The sequence below is a fragment of the Nematostella vectensis genome, chromosome 13 (assembly GCF_932526225.1).
Source record: "Nematostella vectensis chromosome 13, jaNemVect1.1, whole genome shotgun sequence".
Classification (NCBI taxonomy): Eukaryota; Metazoa; Cnidaria; class Anthozoa; order Actiniaria; family Edwardsiidae; genus Nematostella; species Nematostella vectensis.
In genome coordinates, this window is record NC_064046.1 from 3,800,964 (window position 1) to 3,816,270 (window position 15,307).

The following is a 15,307-nucleotide window of genomic DNA, read 5'->3' on the forward strand; positions in this document are numbered from 1 at the left end:
CGACAACGGGGGAAGAGGTCCCAGTCCCTCTCAGAAACTACTATCCCTTCAGAGACGAGCTTACCATGCAGAATGGCCTAGTGTTCAAAGGAGAAAGGCTCGTTATTTCGACAAGTATGAGATCTCGAATTTTGGCCAAGATACATGCTAGCCATATCGGAGTACAAGGTTGCCTTCGGAGGGCCCGCGGGAATCTCTATTGGCCCAACATGAACAAGAAAGCCGAAGAATTCGTCTTAAAGTGCGAAACATGCAACACAAATCCAGCTACCCAGGGCAAGGAGCTTTGATCTGTCATGAAATTCCTTCACGACCATGGGAGAAAATAGCTGCAGATCTATTTGAGTACGAAGGAAAGGACTGTAGATTACTTAATCTCTAGCTTTTTTGAGATTGACCGGATACAATCAAAGGAGCCCCAGAGATCATAAGGAAGTTGAAGGCGCATTTTGCTAGGATAGCAAAACCGGATAGATTCATGTCGGATAATCAACCATTTGCGTCCAGAGAATTCGGCGACTTTGCCAAAGCATACGATTTCGAGCAAGTAACGAGCTCACCGAACTATCCGCAGTCAAACGGCAAGATAGAGAATGCTGTGAAGACAGCAAAGCGTCTGATGAAAAGAGCCAAAGAGTCGGGTAGTGACCCATACTTGGCATTGTTAGATTGGAGAAACACTCCAAGGAGATACTCAACAAATAACCAGCACAGTGATTGTTCAGCAGACGAAAGAAAACGTTGCTGCCGACGTCGAACAAGTTCCGGATGAGGTAGAAGAGAAACTACCAGAAAGCCAAGCAAAGTATTCCCTACAACAAAGGTGCGAAGGAGTTAACCGAGCTCCGCCCTGGAGATATTGTACGGCTACAGCCTACGACTGAAGTAGGAAAGAGAAAAGAGTGGACCCATTCGAAGGTAGAAGAAAAGGTTGACATCCGCTCCTACCAAGTGCGCACGGAAGACGGCCTAGTATTTCGACGTAACAAAAGACACCTGCGTCGCACACCTGAAGTAATGGTGCCACACGAAGAATTGGTCATGCCGCCCTCTGCACCTGTTACAATCAAACATGTGCCTGAAAAGGAAAACACGACTGCTCAAGAACCGCCACCTCCTTCTAAAGTAAAGCCCGCAGTTATCGAGCAGCCAACCAGGAAGCCGTCAGGAAACTGCACAGCACAACCAGCACAACAAGCACCAGCTGCTCCAGCAGAGATGCCAGAAAGTACACCGGGTGTAACGACGACTCGCTCAGGGGAAGTGGTGAAACCACCAGACCGCTTTAAGTGAAAATTTCAGTTTCATGTTAACAATAGGACAATGACTCGTTATTTTTTATTAAGATTTTTCAGACTTGGAAATTTATTTGATAACGTGTGTAACGCAACGCGGTCACGATATACCACGTGAGTTGTAGTAAGCTTGCAAGAAAAGAGGTTGAATACATAGTGATTCAGTTACGTGTCTTATTTTTATCGGGTTCCCAGAGAATGATACACTGGTATCAGATATCTTCGGGTACCCTGCTAGCTATGCTTTCTTTCTCTTTTTTTTCTTTTATCCGTGTCGTGGCTCAAAGAGACGCGACACGGATAAGTAAACTGATACAAACGAACAGGAAAAAACTCTGCTAGCAGGGTAATCTTCGGGCGATCTTTAACCCATGTGCCGATTGTGCCTGTTGACAGGCATAATCCACTTCATAATCCGAGCCCCGGGCCCCCAACAGCGCAAGCGATAATTTGACTTGCATAACGTGGTTTTCGTAATAATCTTAATCGCGCGTTACAAAAGAAACATATTTTCTCGTATTCTCATGGTATGGATACGGAAGCCCGGGAGGGCCACCAGCCGTTTTTATTTAATCCCATTTGGATTTTATTTCGACGGATTTGCTTTTAATTTCAGCCGATCTGGTTTTTATTTCAACCTATTTGGTTTTTATTTTGACTGATTCTGTTTTTAGTTGTTTTGAAAATCATTTTTATTTCAATTGATTTGCTTTTTATTTCAACGTGCAAGGGGACTACGCTAATGCTACTGCTTGCATATGTCTTACGTCACTTTGCTGCGAGACAAGGTGGGTTGTTGTAAGAGACACGGGGAGCTTCTCCGAGTAGAAGATCTACTTTGTGCAGCCAACTTTTTCAACTTACAACAAAAAATTGCTGCCACAGAAGTCGGTTCCGGCCGGTAATAAAACGCGCGACTTCATCATTTACGAATTTTTTTGCAGCAGTGCTGCCACAAAAGTTGCATGATTTTGCTGCTTGTATTACCGTTGCTATAGCTGAGAAACATATTCGTTCCGCGCTCTACAAAATTGGTCGCTCGCTACACGTTTTTGGGGGTGGCTAAACTAGAAAACACTTAGAAGACACGTCGCACGTCATGTCGCGCTCGGCGCGTCTCCTAGTAGAGGTTTCCTCTTGCCGGGTCACATATAATTTGACATTTGAAGCATTGGAAATGTCCAACAACAATATCAGATAGTTGTTATAAAGACATTGATTCGTTAGCGAGTATCGAGACGTGGTCAGCATGTTTCTAATCCAAAGTCACAGTTTCAGTTTTCTCGGTGACTTTGGATTTTTTTGTGACGGACTAAACTAAAAGCCGGTAAATGAATGATTTTTCAATTCTAAAAATGAATATCTGTCTAGTATATTTAATTGACTAGCGACACGTACAGTCACCTTGCCCGCAGAAATTACGAGAAATTATAATGGGGGAGGGGGGGGGCATTACAAACCACGCACGTGATCACTTAGAACCAATCAGAACGCAAAAATTGTTATCCCACCGAGAGCGGGGCTCTAGACGGTGAATAGTGAAGAGTGTTTTTTTCGGCAATCCCCCCCAAAAAAGCAAAATCACGTGAAACAATTGAAATAACTATCCAGCTTTTTCAAATAAACCTTCAGGGGCGTACGCAGCCTATAGGCCTGCAGTCACTGGACTGCAAAAGAATTTTGCGATCTTATTTGCATTAAGAGGGGAAAAAATCAAATGCTTATTCATTCATTTTTATGTACGTAGTTTTATATATATGATGAGGATAAAAACTATAATTTTCTTAATCATTGTAGTCTACAGATGATTTCCAAACATATTGTTATGTCGTTCTGTGCCACGCGACGAATGAAGTCCTATTCCAGATCGAGGATGACAGAAGATCGTGTAATATTCTCAAAAGTCTGACGCATTGACGCCAATTTCAAACCCAAAAGCGGGAGTTATGAAATCTTCACGGGGATGCGGGATAAGGGCCACGCCTGCATTCAGCTTCTGAATGCTTTGACTACAACTTGTTAAAATCCTGCGTACGCCCCTGACCTCGAATCTTTCAGATAAATACTATATTGCGGTCTCACAACGAGAGCATGGCAGTGGATTGAAATAGTGCTTTTGGGTTTCGGAATTGGCTGCACCTTTAGTCAAAGCTTAAAATTGCATAAGTGAATCAACTCTGAGAGAATTGATTAATTTCTATAATAACGCTTGGGGGAAGTAGTCAGGAAGATTTTACGTTTTTCTTTTTTTTGTTCTCGCTTTTTCAAATTTTATTAAACTTTCCTAGAGAAAGCGTGTAAGTGCCGCTTTAAAAGTCGTTCTTGGGCAGTTTTCAAGGCACAGACGCAAGCACTTTATATTCTGATCCCCGTAGATTGTACCCTGGGTACAAGAGTCTCGAGCGCGACTCGTTTGTCGCCGCTTCGCAGCTCGTTGTCGCTGCTTCGCGGCTCGTTGTCGCTGCTTCGCGGCTCGTTGTCGCTGCTTCGCGACTCGTTGTCGCTGCTTCGCGGCTCGTTGTCGCTGCTTCGCGGCTCATTGTCGCTGCTTCGCGGCTCATGTTGTCGGAGAGCTCGAGCCTCTGGTACCCAGGGTACGTATAAGGAAAAAAAAAAGGCTTTCAAAAGGTTTTCAGCGATACGCTTTTTTCACGTCCGTGTACGTGTTTTCGAAGAGAGAACAAAGCGTGATTAATTAAGGTAATCTTGCGCCGGATATACGGGAGTAGACAGCCTGGATGAGCGATCTGGGTAGGCTCTCAAGATCCCGGGACTGTAAAGTTATTATTACCTGGAAAATTTATCATGTGATTGTACAACTGGCCAATCCGACAAACGTATTCTCAGCAGTTTCACTCACCGTGTATGAGGAATTCCCCTCTCAGTCCCCTCCAGCTCATCACGGAGGCTCAGCCTTCGGGATTCGGTCCTCAAAATAACCTTGATGTACTTGGTAATTCCGCTGGGCGTTGTATGGTCTAAAGATGGCTAATAGTGTGTTGAAAGTGCTGGTACACGAATTACGTGACCGTAAAAGTATTCGGAATAAAGGAATTTGGACGGCCCTCAATAAAGACCGTGTTAGCGGCGTCTTTTTATTGGAGACATCTATTAGGCGGGAACCTTATACCCCTTACTGTTCTTGTTCCTCTGCTAAATTTACGCGGCACCAGGGGCTCATAAGTAGGGGCAATCATCTGTATCATGTTAAGTGTCACGGCGTTTCTTAGGATCAGGCTATTTTTAGACGCGCGGATTAGCCAATCAGATGGCAGGGCGGAAAAATTGAGTTGACAATTGACTTTGTCTCAAGGAATCCAAAATGGCGGCCGAGAAGTGGGAAGACGCTTGCTTTTTAAAGTCTTCCTACATCGTCATATGCCATCTTATTTCTGAATCCTTTTTGTCACAAAGAAAGAAACATTTTGTTACTAGCCTTGGACTATTTATTTCTCCATAATTGGACTCAAACGTTGTTACGAGGACATTTTTTCTTGCTCTTGCAAAGCAATAAATTCGGTAATAAGTGATCATTTGTTCGATCTCGAAATTCTCTCGCTGAGAGGCCATATTATCATTCATAAGGTGTTTGATACTGCTAGTTAACTTGGCGGATTTTGTAAATACGGCGGATGACGGGTCTGTTAACAATTTGGGCGCGGATTTCGGATTTTGACTGCTTTGACGGTCGGATTTCGGATTTTAAATGAATGCAGTGTCTACTTCCGGTAAAGGAGGAAAAAAATATAGCTGCACGGCTGTCTCCCATTTTCTCGGTTTTAGCCTAAATAACAAGTTTCTGGCTTTAAAACACTTCCGCGCTTATTTAGAACAGGCAAGCGATGATTTTTAGCATGAAAAGCTATGAAAAGCTATGGCCCGCAAATGCTCGGCACAGTATGAACGAAGCGTGGAGTTCGACACAGTCGTTTTCGTCATATTACAGCCGTGCAAGGAGAGAAAAAAACTAGATGCACAAATTAACAGACAAATAAACATTATATAAAACATTATAAATATAATAGACAATATGAGAATAAATCTGTGAATTAAAGTTAAAGTAAATAAGTAAGTAAATAAATAAATAATTAATAATTAAATATATTATTGAATAAACGCAAGAATAAGAATAAAGAAATGATATAGATTCTGGCTAAAAAAGTAAGAAATACCCTTTTCAATGCAATTCGTCAACCTCCCCTCCCCCAAAGATTTGTCCAACTTGTTTTGTTGTTATGTTCTGATGTTATGTTGGGCCTTAGAAATTTATTGCTGTGTTTATATTTTTCACTGATCCTTTAGAAAAGATTCTTCGCAATTCAGATGTTCAATATTTTGATTTTAGATTGAGTTTTTCGAAGCGAACCGGATATTTATGTGACAGCCGTGCATCTAGCGTTTCCAAGGGCTTATGGAGCTCTTGCACGGCCTCTTTTGGCTTGGCGTGATTTTTGATTTATAGAGTGGTAGTGATGGCTATCGTCCAGAAATTGGTGGATAAAGTAGTCTTAGTAATCCATAGCCAAAAATTAGCGCCAGAAAATATTTTAACTTTGTTCTTACCTGTGTGGCTTGGCGATCGATGGCGAAAACGGCTGTGTCGAATTCCAGGCTACGTTCATTATGTGCCGAGCATTCGCATGTCGCCTTTTGCAATTATTTTCGAGCTCAAAGCCATCGCTTGACGGTTCTAAATAACAGTTGGGGGTTTTTAAAGTCAGAACTTTTCATTTTCGCTTAAAATGGCGAAAAGAAAAAAGGGAAGTGCATCTAGTTTTTTTCTCTCCTTGCACGGCTGTAATATGGCGAAAACGACTGTGTCGAAATCCACGCTTCGTTCAAACTGTGCCGAGCATTTGCGGGCCGCTCGTTTAATGGCTTTTCATGCTAAAAATCATCGCTTGCCTGTTCTAAATAATCGCGGAAGTGTTTTAAAGCCAGAAACTTCTCATTTAGGTTAAAAATCGAGAAAATGGGAGACAGCCGTGCAGCTAGATTTTTTTCTTCCTTTACCGGAAGCCGTGCAAGTAGATACTGCGTTAAATGAATTTCAATCGATGCTATTGTTTATCTGTCAAACCATGCGGATCTAAAAATATCTGCGGATCCACGGATTTGCCCCGAAAATGTAGCGGATCGGCGGATTTACCTACCCCTATTCACCCCCCCCCCCCCCCCCCCCATTAAACCAGCTCTTCGCTCTTCAAAACTGTAAATAAAATTGTGTTTGTATAAAAAAGAATTTGGTCATGATGCGCATAAATATCAACATTCATGACCTGCCCTGGACTCAACTTGCCCTGATCTGGTAAAAAATTGTAAAAACCTATTGGCATCTGACTTTTTGTGTGGCTGTCCAGAAATCATAATAAGATTTAAAATCATTGCAAAAAAGGCCAGGAGTGTATTAAAGCATGCATATATATCATCCTGGCTCGTAATAATATTTGCCATCATTATAGTAATGGACATCATTATAGTAATGGCCCTATTAAAATCTTTCAAAAAAGTTCTTGACGGAAAGATGATGCTGTCACTCAAACAGTTTCAGACTCTTGAAATATTGTGGATCACTTGGGGAAATGGACTCCAGGTCCATTGACCACCTGGTACTTGGACCCCTTATCAAATATTATAAGATTTTTTGTCTGACTGACATAACCTTTTTTTTTTTTGTATATAGACATGGGTTTTCAATGGATTGTTATCCTTGGTTTCATTTAGTTTGCCAATCGTGTGATGATTATGATTGTTTCATCAGTCCATTTATTTCGTGTCAATGGTAGCACTCTTGAGTCCATTTTTAGTGTCCTAAGATTTGGAAGTGGTAAAAGCAACTCATATGGCCAAGCCTTGGTACGCCAATCAATGGAAAGGATTTACAACGAAACAAATATTCAGAGGAAGGATATAGAAATGTCATGATCAATGTAGATGGGGATTATATTTAGGTTACAATATAAATTGTTCAACTGTTTTAGTGCACATGCCTAGAAAGTAATAGCTGTTCTAACATTCCATTTTGGTTTGAATGGGGCTCTTCAAAGCCCATCCATAACAACATTAGGTAAACATATTCACCCTTTATAGCTACCAACTCCCAGTTTGTGGCTATTATTTCCTGGTTGATATAAATCAAGGCAAATAAGTCAATAGCTTGGATATATTTCAAACCATGACTTTTATAACCAGGATTTACAAGCTTTGATTTGTTGGTGCCCTGCTTCAGTCTGTGAAGAGGAAAATCTGACCTTGCACCAAAAAAATGTCAGATTCTTAGAAGTTGTATTAACACCATGCCAAATCATGAATGTACACAAATACGCACAGGAAGAAAACCACTTGACAACTTCTATCCTGCTGGATCTTGTGGACTGTGTCAACAGTTAGAGACAAATACAGACTTTAAAAGAAATAGGTTGACACACTTTAGAGGTGCTTTTTAATATACCATATTTTGGCAGGCCAATACCTGCAGTCAATATTTAATAGTAAGAGTAGCATGTTTGCAGCTAATATTAACAACTTAAAAAAATAATTAACTAAAAATACGATAATTATAATAAGGAGTTGTGTAAACTAAGTTGTTTTACAGTAAATAAAAGTCAACAATAAAGCTTTTTGAGTAGCAAAACACAGTCATTAATAAAGCAGATATTATAATTAAAAAAAAAAACCTTAAGAATATTTTCCTTATCATTACATATAATTATCAATTACAGCAAAATAACCGACTGTTATTATTACGGGGAAATAACAGACTCTTTGTGTGGCAGCATAATCTTCCCCACAAGAGCTTTTCTGATAGATTTAGCAAGGACTGAAAGTGCATTACTATAATGGTGGCAAGCCTTACATATATGCATGCTTTTATACCCTCCTTGCCTTATTTTTAATGATTATAAAACGTATTAGTTAACTAGCAGTATCAAAAACCTTATGAATGATAATATCGCCTTTCAGCGAGAGAATTTCGAGATCGATACAAATGATCACTTTTTTTTTTTTTTTTTTGCTAGAACAAGAAAAATGTACTCGTAGCAACATCTGAGTTTCTTTTAGAAAAAAAAATAGTCCAAGGCTAGTAAGAAAATGTTTCTTTCACTGTGGCTAAAAGGGTTCAGAAATTAGGAGGCATTTGACGATTGTATATAAGCCTTTGAAAAGCAAGCGTCTTTTTGCCCCTTCTCGGCCGCCATTTTGGATTCCTTGAGACAAAGTCGATTTTTCCTGCCTGTCATCTGATTGGCTAATCCGTGCGTCTAAAAATAGCCTGATCCTAGGAAACGCCGTGACACCTATATAGTACCAGAATATGGGGAAGAGTTTGGAAAAACTATACCCTTAGGGTAAAGATGCATGGGGCGGTGTGTAACAGAATTTTTTCTGGGCTGAAATCTCCCCAAAACACAAGAGAAAGTGTCCACAAACATCAAGATAGTGGACAGCATAACGTGCTGGTAAAAGTGCTCAGCATTTCTCTCTCAACGGGAAAACCCGTGCTGACTTTTCTATTTGAAAAGTGAATTCCAAAACGATAGACGGGGTTGACCTTATTAGGGTATAAAATTTCTTCAACTGTGAACCTTCTTTCCAATAACAACTCAACCACTCTAAAATATCGTCAGAAAAGACTGAAGGGAGTGTCCCCTCCGTTTGATTGTGGTTTGCTTTTATTGCGAGACATGGTTTCCCTGTGGTCTTCACGGTCCTCCAGGTCAGCGGTAAACTATCAGAATCAACATGGCGGCTTCACGGTTTTGTGGCTGACAAGATCGAACTCCTCCCGCCAAAGTACCTGCGTCTATCCGCTATAATTAGCCCAGTTAGCGGCTCTCAGTTATGCCAAACAACGATATACCTTCATCGGGAGCGAATAATGAGCGAATGAACAAAATGCGGTCGAATAGCGCGAGGTCTAGGGGAGCTACCTCTGATGACGGGGCGAGCGATATTCCACTTGTAGAGGAAGGAGAATTTGATTATGATGATGAGGAGTGTTTATCAGAAGGCTACGGAACTGCAAGCGAGGGGAACTCTAGGAAGACTAGAAAAAGACGGAAGAAGAAGGGATGTTGTTCTAGATGCTGGTTGTTCTGTTGCTGTGGCGGATGGAAGACCTCTTGTGCCAGGTAAACATTGCCTTACAGATGAAATTGTATTATTATTATTATTATAATTGACACGTAACATAATCTGCAATTTGATTTCATATTGTTATATTCTAGATCTTGCTTTAATTTTCACAATAGAATTTGATCATTAGATTAAATTGTTTACCATTTTTGCTAGCATTTTTGTATTTTCTCATAAACTTCAATTCAAATATTTTACTCAGATAACCGAAAAATAAAGGAACTTGATTGACGTACAGAGATAAGTTAAAATAGTTGAATGATAAAATGCACTCGATCTCAGGTTATAGTGTCAAGATATTGCTTAATAATTCAGCTGATTTTCATTTTTTTTTGTAATCCCTAATAATTTGAACCAATTTTATTTCCTTAAAAGAACAAGAAATAATAACTCTATTGACTGACCTAGATTAGTTGTAGAAGAGATTAAATAATAAAATGTATTCAGGGTTTAAATTTTTTGTTTTTTTTTAAATTTGCTAGATTTTGCCGGCTTTGTGGAATTTTTTTGGAAAAAAAGCCTGCATACTAAAAATAAGAGAAGGGGATACAGAAAAAAAGAGCCAGTAAAGACCAAAAAAAAAGCTGGCTATCGCCGGCCGCTATTTTGAGCCCTGGTATTTTAGATTATTACTTACAAAGTTTTTCTACAATCCTTTAATTATTTATGTTTTTTTATTTCGCTTAGGATTTTTTATATTAAAACAAAATTTTAATGAAAAGATGTGCCTCCATGTCGTCTATTAATTTGTACTAAGATGCAGCTTTGACATACAGTACACCACATCCCATTGCCTTTTCTTTATGAAAATTTATCCCTTCACAGGTCATCTAATGAGATTAGCTTTGTGCCCTGAACAAGCACCCCTAAACCTTGCTCAGGATATTGTTGATAATGAATAGTATTTATATTTGTATTGATTCACTTTTGTTGTTGTTGTCAAGCTGTTTTGAAAGCATAAGGAATAAGCTCCAAGGACACCATGAAATGAAGGCTCGCACAGTAGTCTTGGGACGTGAGGTATATAAAATCTGACAAAGCAATTTAATCATTAGAAATGTCACAGAAAATATTACTCTGTGCATGCTAGCGCTCGCCACTTCCCAAATTGTAAGTTCCTTCCCATGTGGCGAAATCGGCGGCGAATGCCCATTTTCTATACTCGTGTTTTTTGCTAATTTTGAATCACGATCTTTTATCTCAAATACGTCAATGTAACGTAATGATAAAAATCACAAATCAGAAAAACACTGAAGAATGAACTCTCTCTCGTTTTGCAAAGTTTCCTAGTTCCAGGTAGCATAATATTTTCACGAAGAGGATAATTCTTGACAATCTCCAGTTACTATTGGTTCCCATATTGTTACTTTATTTACTTTTTTCTCTTACAAAAAAAAACAACAACAGGAACCCATGATGATTTAGAAAAATTGAGGTTGATTATGAGTTTTTGTGGTTTATTGTGAATTTGACAGTAAGGTTTTCTATATGTATTTGTAGCTGGTTATTCATATAGCCTTGAAATTAATTATTGTTTTATGTATTTTTTTAGTCCTCGACTCAGCATTTTCCAGCAAATGTAATTAGGAATCAGAAATATAGTGTAATATCATTTATACCACTGGTAAGTGGAGTTTCTTCTATACTCACATTTTTTTTTAAAATAATAGAAAATTCCCAGGGCCAGACTAATGGTGTTCCAGTCCTGTACTGTAGGGGACTTGGTTTGTAAAGCGGCAATATCACAAGTTTACTGCCGGTCAATTATGTAACAATCTCTGATGATTTTTAATGGAAAACACGAAAAATATTTCAAAATTGTAAAATCGGTGTGTCTGTTGTAAGTTTCTTTGAAAATATGGCTGATAATAGAGCGGATGGCCTGTTAAATAGCACAGATTCTAATAGGATCTTTTGTCTCTTCCGTTGGCCCTCTGGAAGTAAACTGGTGACAGTGCAGCTTTAAGAATTTAGAAACAGGAGATTGTATACAGTAAGAAACAGGAGATTGTATACAGTAAGAAACAGGAGATTGTATACAGTAAGAAACAGGAGATTGTATACAGTAAGAAACAGGAGATTGTATACAGTAAGAAACAGGAGATTGTATACAGTGAGAAACAGGAGATTGTATACAGTAAGAAACAGGAGATTGTATACTTATAATAAGATGACAATATACTGATTCTGGTTCCCTTTCTTAATGAATTGCTTTTTTCGATAAAATTTGAAACACCTATTGTGAAAATGGGGATAGAGATAGCTAGATCATAGTGTAACCTTGTTTCTTTTTATCCCCACAGGTACTTTTTCACCAATTCAAATTTTTCCTCAATCTGTATTTTCTAATGGTGGCACTGTCCCAGTTCGTGCCGGCTCTCAAAATCGGTTATCTGTACACCTACTGGGGACCTCTGGTAAGGCATCATCAGACGCCTTGACTTATTAAAACTGGGGATGGCTCTGACAGGCCAGGGGGAGTCCCCCTTGGGTGTGGGGAAGGGGTGGGTGGGGGGGTTCCCCATGGTGACCTGATAAGGATGCTCATCATATTTTTAGTTGTCAAAATCTGTATATTTTATAGGGGGTATCATACTAGGCTTTCCTACTAGAAATTGTATTTTTTAGGGGTTCACAGAAAGAGGCCCTATGAGCCAACTTTTCCTATATTATTTGACTATTTGAGACTGTTCTATACAATTGAATACTTAAATCTGTGTAGTGGTATTTTTTAGGGGTAATTTTTGCTTCTAGGGCATTTTTAGGAGATGCAGTTTTTGATGTTCAGGATTTTTAAGGGATTTTTTTTTTTAATTTCCCGACTAGCATCCCTATCACTTTTACCCTGAAGAACCCCCCCTCCCCTCCTGTTTTGAAATCCTATTTTGTTAGTAGTCTCTTTGTTAGATTGCAGCTCTTTTTATGACTTTCACTGTTAGATTAGAATATTGCTTGATGTGATTTAAAGTGATTTACGTTAGAATATTATGTGATGTGATTTAATGTGTGTTTGGTCGGTTGTTTATGTCTTGTTAGGGATTCGTCTTGACTGTGACGATGTGTAGAGAAGCATATGATGACTTTATTAGATATAGACGGGACAAGGAAGTGAATTCAAAAGTGTATCACAAGCTTACAAAGAATGGTATGTAATTCTTTTATGTAGCAAAATACCTAAGTGAAAAAATTATGCCCCCCTCCCCCCGCACCCTTCAAATTGAATTTATAGTACCCTCCTTTAGATCCAATAAGCTCTGTGGTTACCTTATAACTATAGCTATTAGTCTGGATTATTAAACATGGTGTTACTCTTACATCTGGCCTTTATTTCCTCAAGGCATAGTCACTGTCCCAAGTTCAGAAATCAAAGTATCTGATCTCATCTTTGTTGAGAAGGTAAGTGCACTAGTTTTTACAATCCTCTGACTCATATTGTTTTGTTTTTTATTTGGATATTGTATTGTCTTACCATTTCAGAAGATGATAGTATAGATCTGTTTTTATTGTAGAATTTCATTGTGAGATTCAGTTGATTTAGTTTCTACTACAATTTAAACTTTAATTTTTTTTCTAGTGTTTTTTTTATTTTCAATTTTTTTTTGCAAACTAAAGGATTCGTAAGCTGGTTTCACAACTTTTTCAGCAGAAATAAATTAAGTTTTGAATTTTCCATGTTTGAGAAAACCTTGAGAGTGCCTTCCCCTTCTTACCCTGCTTTTACCTAACTTCTTCTATAGAACCAGAGAGTTCCTGCAGATATGGTGTTTCTGAGAACTTCAGAGAAAAACGGTAATAAATGTGCGCAGTATGGCTGTTGTAAAGTAAGCCAATATAAGGATGCAAGAAGCATGCTCTTTGACGGTCATGTGCTTTCCTAGCCAAACAATGTTGAGAAGAAGCCTCAGTGCACATCAAAACATGACAAAGTCTTCCTAGTTAAAAAGTTACAGCAATAAAACTGTGATTCTAGTGTCCATCACACTAATCCATAAAATACAAAAATCACAATAATACATGTTTAGCATCCTCGGGGACCCAGTGCAACATGGAGACAGGAAACAGGAGCACTTTCAAAGCCAAAGAAAGAGGGAGAAAGGATGTCTTTTTCTCCTCATCCTTTGTCTTCCTGCGTGCGTGCTCCCGCTACCTGTATCTGCCTCGCCCTGGGTCCCCAAGGATGCATGCTTAAAGCCTTGAATTAGTTATCTAAATGTCCTGACTTTGTGTACAAAGTTATTATAAAACTCAATTTGCAGGAAGCTACTATAGGAAAATATACAGAACGATATTGGGCTTTCTATGAGAAGCATTTTTGAATATATGAGGTTCAGGCACATAGACAGGGGGGTGCGCAGGGTAAGTATCCCCCCCCCTTTGTGGTCAAAAAGTGGGTCATTTCTTATTATGCAATCTTGAAATACTATGCTATTACCTATGACTATTTGCACCCCCCACTAAGCCCATCCTGGGAACGTGCCTGTGGTCCTCTTTATGTGAAATTTATCTCTCGTTATGTTATTTTTAAAAATGACACTGATTTTCCAAAAAGTCACGCTTTACTTTCTAGGGGCCTGTTTTCTCCGAACAGACCAGCTTGATGGTGAAACGGACTGGAAACTACGTCTGACAGTCACACCCTGTCAGCGCTTACCTTCAGATGAGGTAAGAGAACTTCCTTTATGGGGAATAGGGTGGGGGGATCAGGCTGTCCAAACTGCGTCAGTGGCTTTTCTTTGAAAGGGGGGGGGGGGGTGGGGAGCTTCCAATGGGCTTTGTGGGTGCTCCAAAAGGAGCCCTACTGCGGAAATGTAGACAGAGCAAATAAAATGACAAGTTTTCCCAAAATAAGGTCTGGTTAACTTCGGTAAGCCTTGAATGTTTGCATTCCTTATGTTATGTAAACCAACATATTAAAAATTGTTTTTCTCAAATGAATTCATCTTCGAGATATGAGGCTTGAAGTGCAATTTTCAAATGTTCAAAGTATAAATATATTCTCCTCGTTTCAAGGGAGAAGTCAGGCTCTGATCAGAAAATTAAGCCAACTTTGCTCGCTAATTTCTAAATTTCATATCTTCTAAATTTGGTCAGGAACTCCTTGTATGCGGAATCTTGAGCTTGTATATTGAGAATTGGAAAATTTCATGCCATTTTTTTGCTCTGTCGGAAATGTAAGTTCTTCTTAGTGTACTTTACCATATTTTGAATTTATTACTGATTTGTCAGGACTTGCTGAATATCAGTGCCTCAGTCTACGCCGAAAAGCCGCAAAAGGACATCCATAATTTCATTGGGACGTTTACTAGGGTAAGGTTTTTTTAAATATCTTGTAGTGTGTGAATTGTGAGATAAATGTTATTCCAATGCTAATTTTATCCTATTTCGCCACCTTTGTTATTGTTTTTCTACTCCCTACCCTATCCACTTGGCCGCACACCTTTGTACCCACCCACTATATCCTCTTATTGCCTCTTATTTCTCTCTAGCTGCCTTGTTACGAACACCCGCTTTAAACCAACAGCATGTAATGTGAACATTTAAAATACTTTGAAATGTATTTTATAAAAAAGCGATTCAGGCTTTTCTGCTGTTTTTGAGATGCAGTGCACCGTTAAAAAGCTTAAGTTGCTGACTACATAGCTATATAGATTTAGGCACTGCCTAAAAGCGGAGCCAGCGTTTAACACCTTTTTGTGTTGACTGATAGGGGAAGTTTTAGAGGGGATATTGGTGTCTCTAGAATGTTTTATTTGATGAGATTAAAAATATGTATACGTCTACGCAGATCACCCCGTTGTTCTACAAGCTCTAGGATCCGGCGCTTTTTTTCTCGGCCACAAAAATCTTGCCGGAAAATTGCTTACGGTGACGGTTAC

The 15,307-nt window shown here is 39.1% G+C and overlaps 2 protein-coding genes across 2 annotated transcripts in view; both read left to right on the top strand.

The window, feature by feature from the left end:
- Positions 1 to 478: 478 nt before the first annotated feature.
- Positions 479 to 1,293, top strand: LOC125559093. Its single transcript, XM_048721036.1, has 2 exons — positions 479 to 713; positions 824 to 1,293. Exons 1-2 carry the CDS (start codon positions 479 to 481, stop codon positions 1,291 to 1,293), a joined length of 705 nt encoding a protein of 234 aa, XP_048576993.1.
- Positions 1,294 to 9,003: 7,710 nt separating this feature from the next.
- The window catches only part of LOC116614077 (probable phospholipid-transporting ATPase IIA), a 39,538-nt gene continuing 33,234 nt past the window's right edge, over positions 9,004 to 15,307 (top strand). The window contains exons 1-9 of the mRNA XM_048720938.1: positions 9,004 to 9,427; positions 10,376 to 10,451; positions 10,984 to 11,055; positions 11,735 to 11,848; positions 12,468 to 12,576; positions 12,769 to 12,827; positions 13,169 to 13,220; positions 13,999 to 14,093; positions 14,658 to 14,738. Coding sequence (XP_048576895.1) covers positions 9,138 to 9,427; positions 10,376 to 10,451; positions 10,984 to 11,055; positions 11,735 to 11,848; positions 12,468 to 12,576; positions 12,769 to 12,827; positions 13,169 to 13,220; positions 13,999 to 14,093; positions 14,658 to 14,738 — 948 coding nt within the window. The 5' untranslated portion in view covers positions 9,004 to 9,137. The remainder of the gene's footprint in view (positions 9,428 to 10,375; positions 10,452 to 10,983; positions 11,056 to 11,734; positions 11,849 to 12,467; positions 12,577 to 12,768; positions 12,828 to 13,168; positions 13,221 to 13,998; positions 14,094 to 14,657; positions 14,739 to 15,307) is intronic.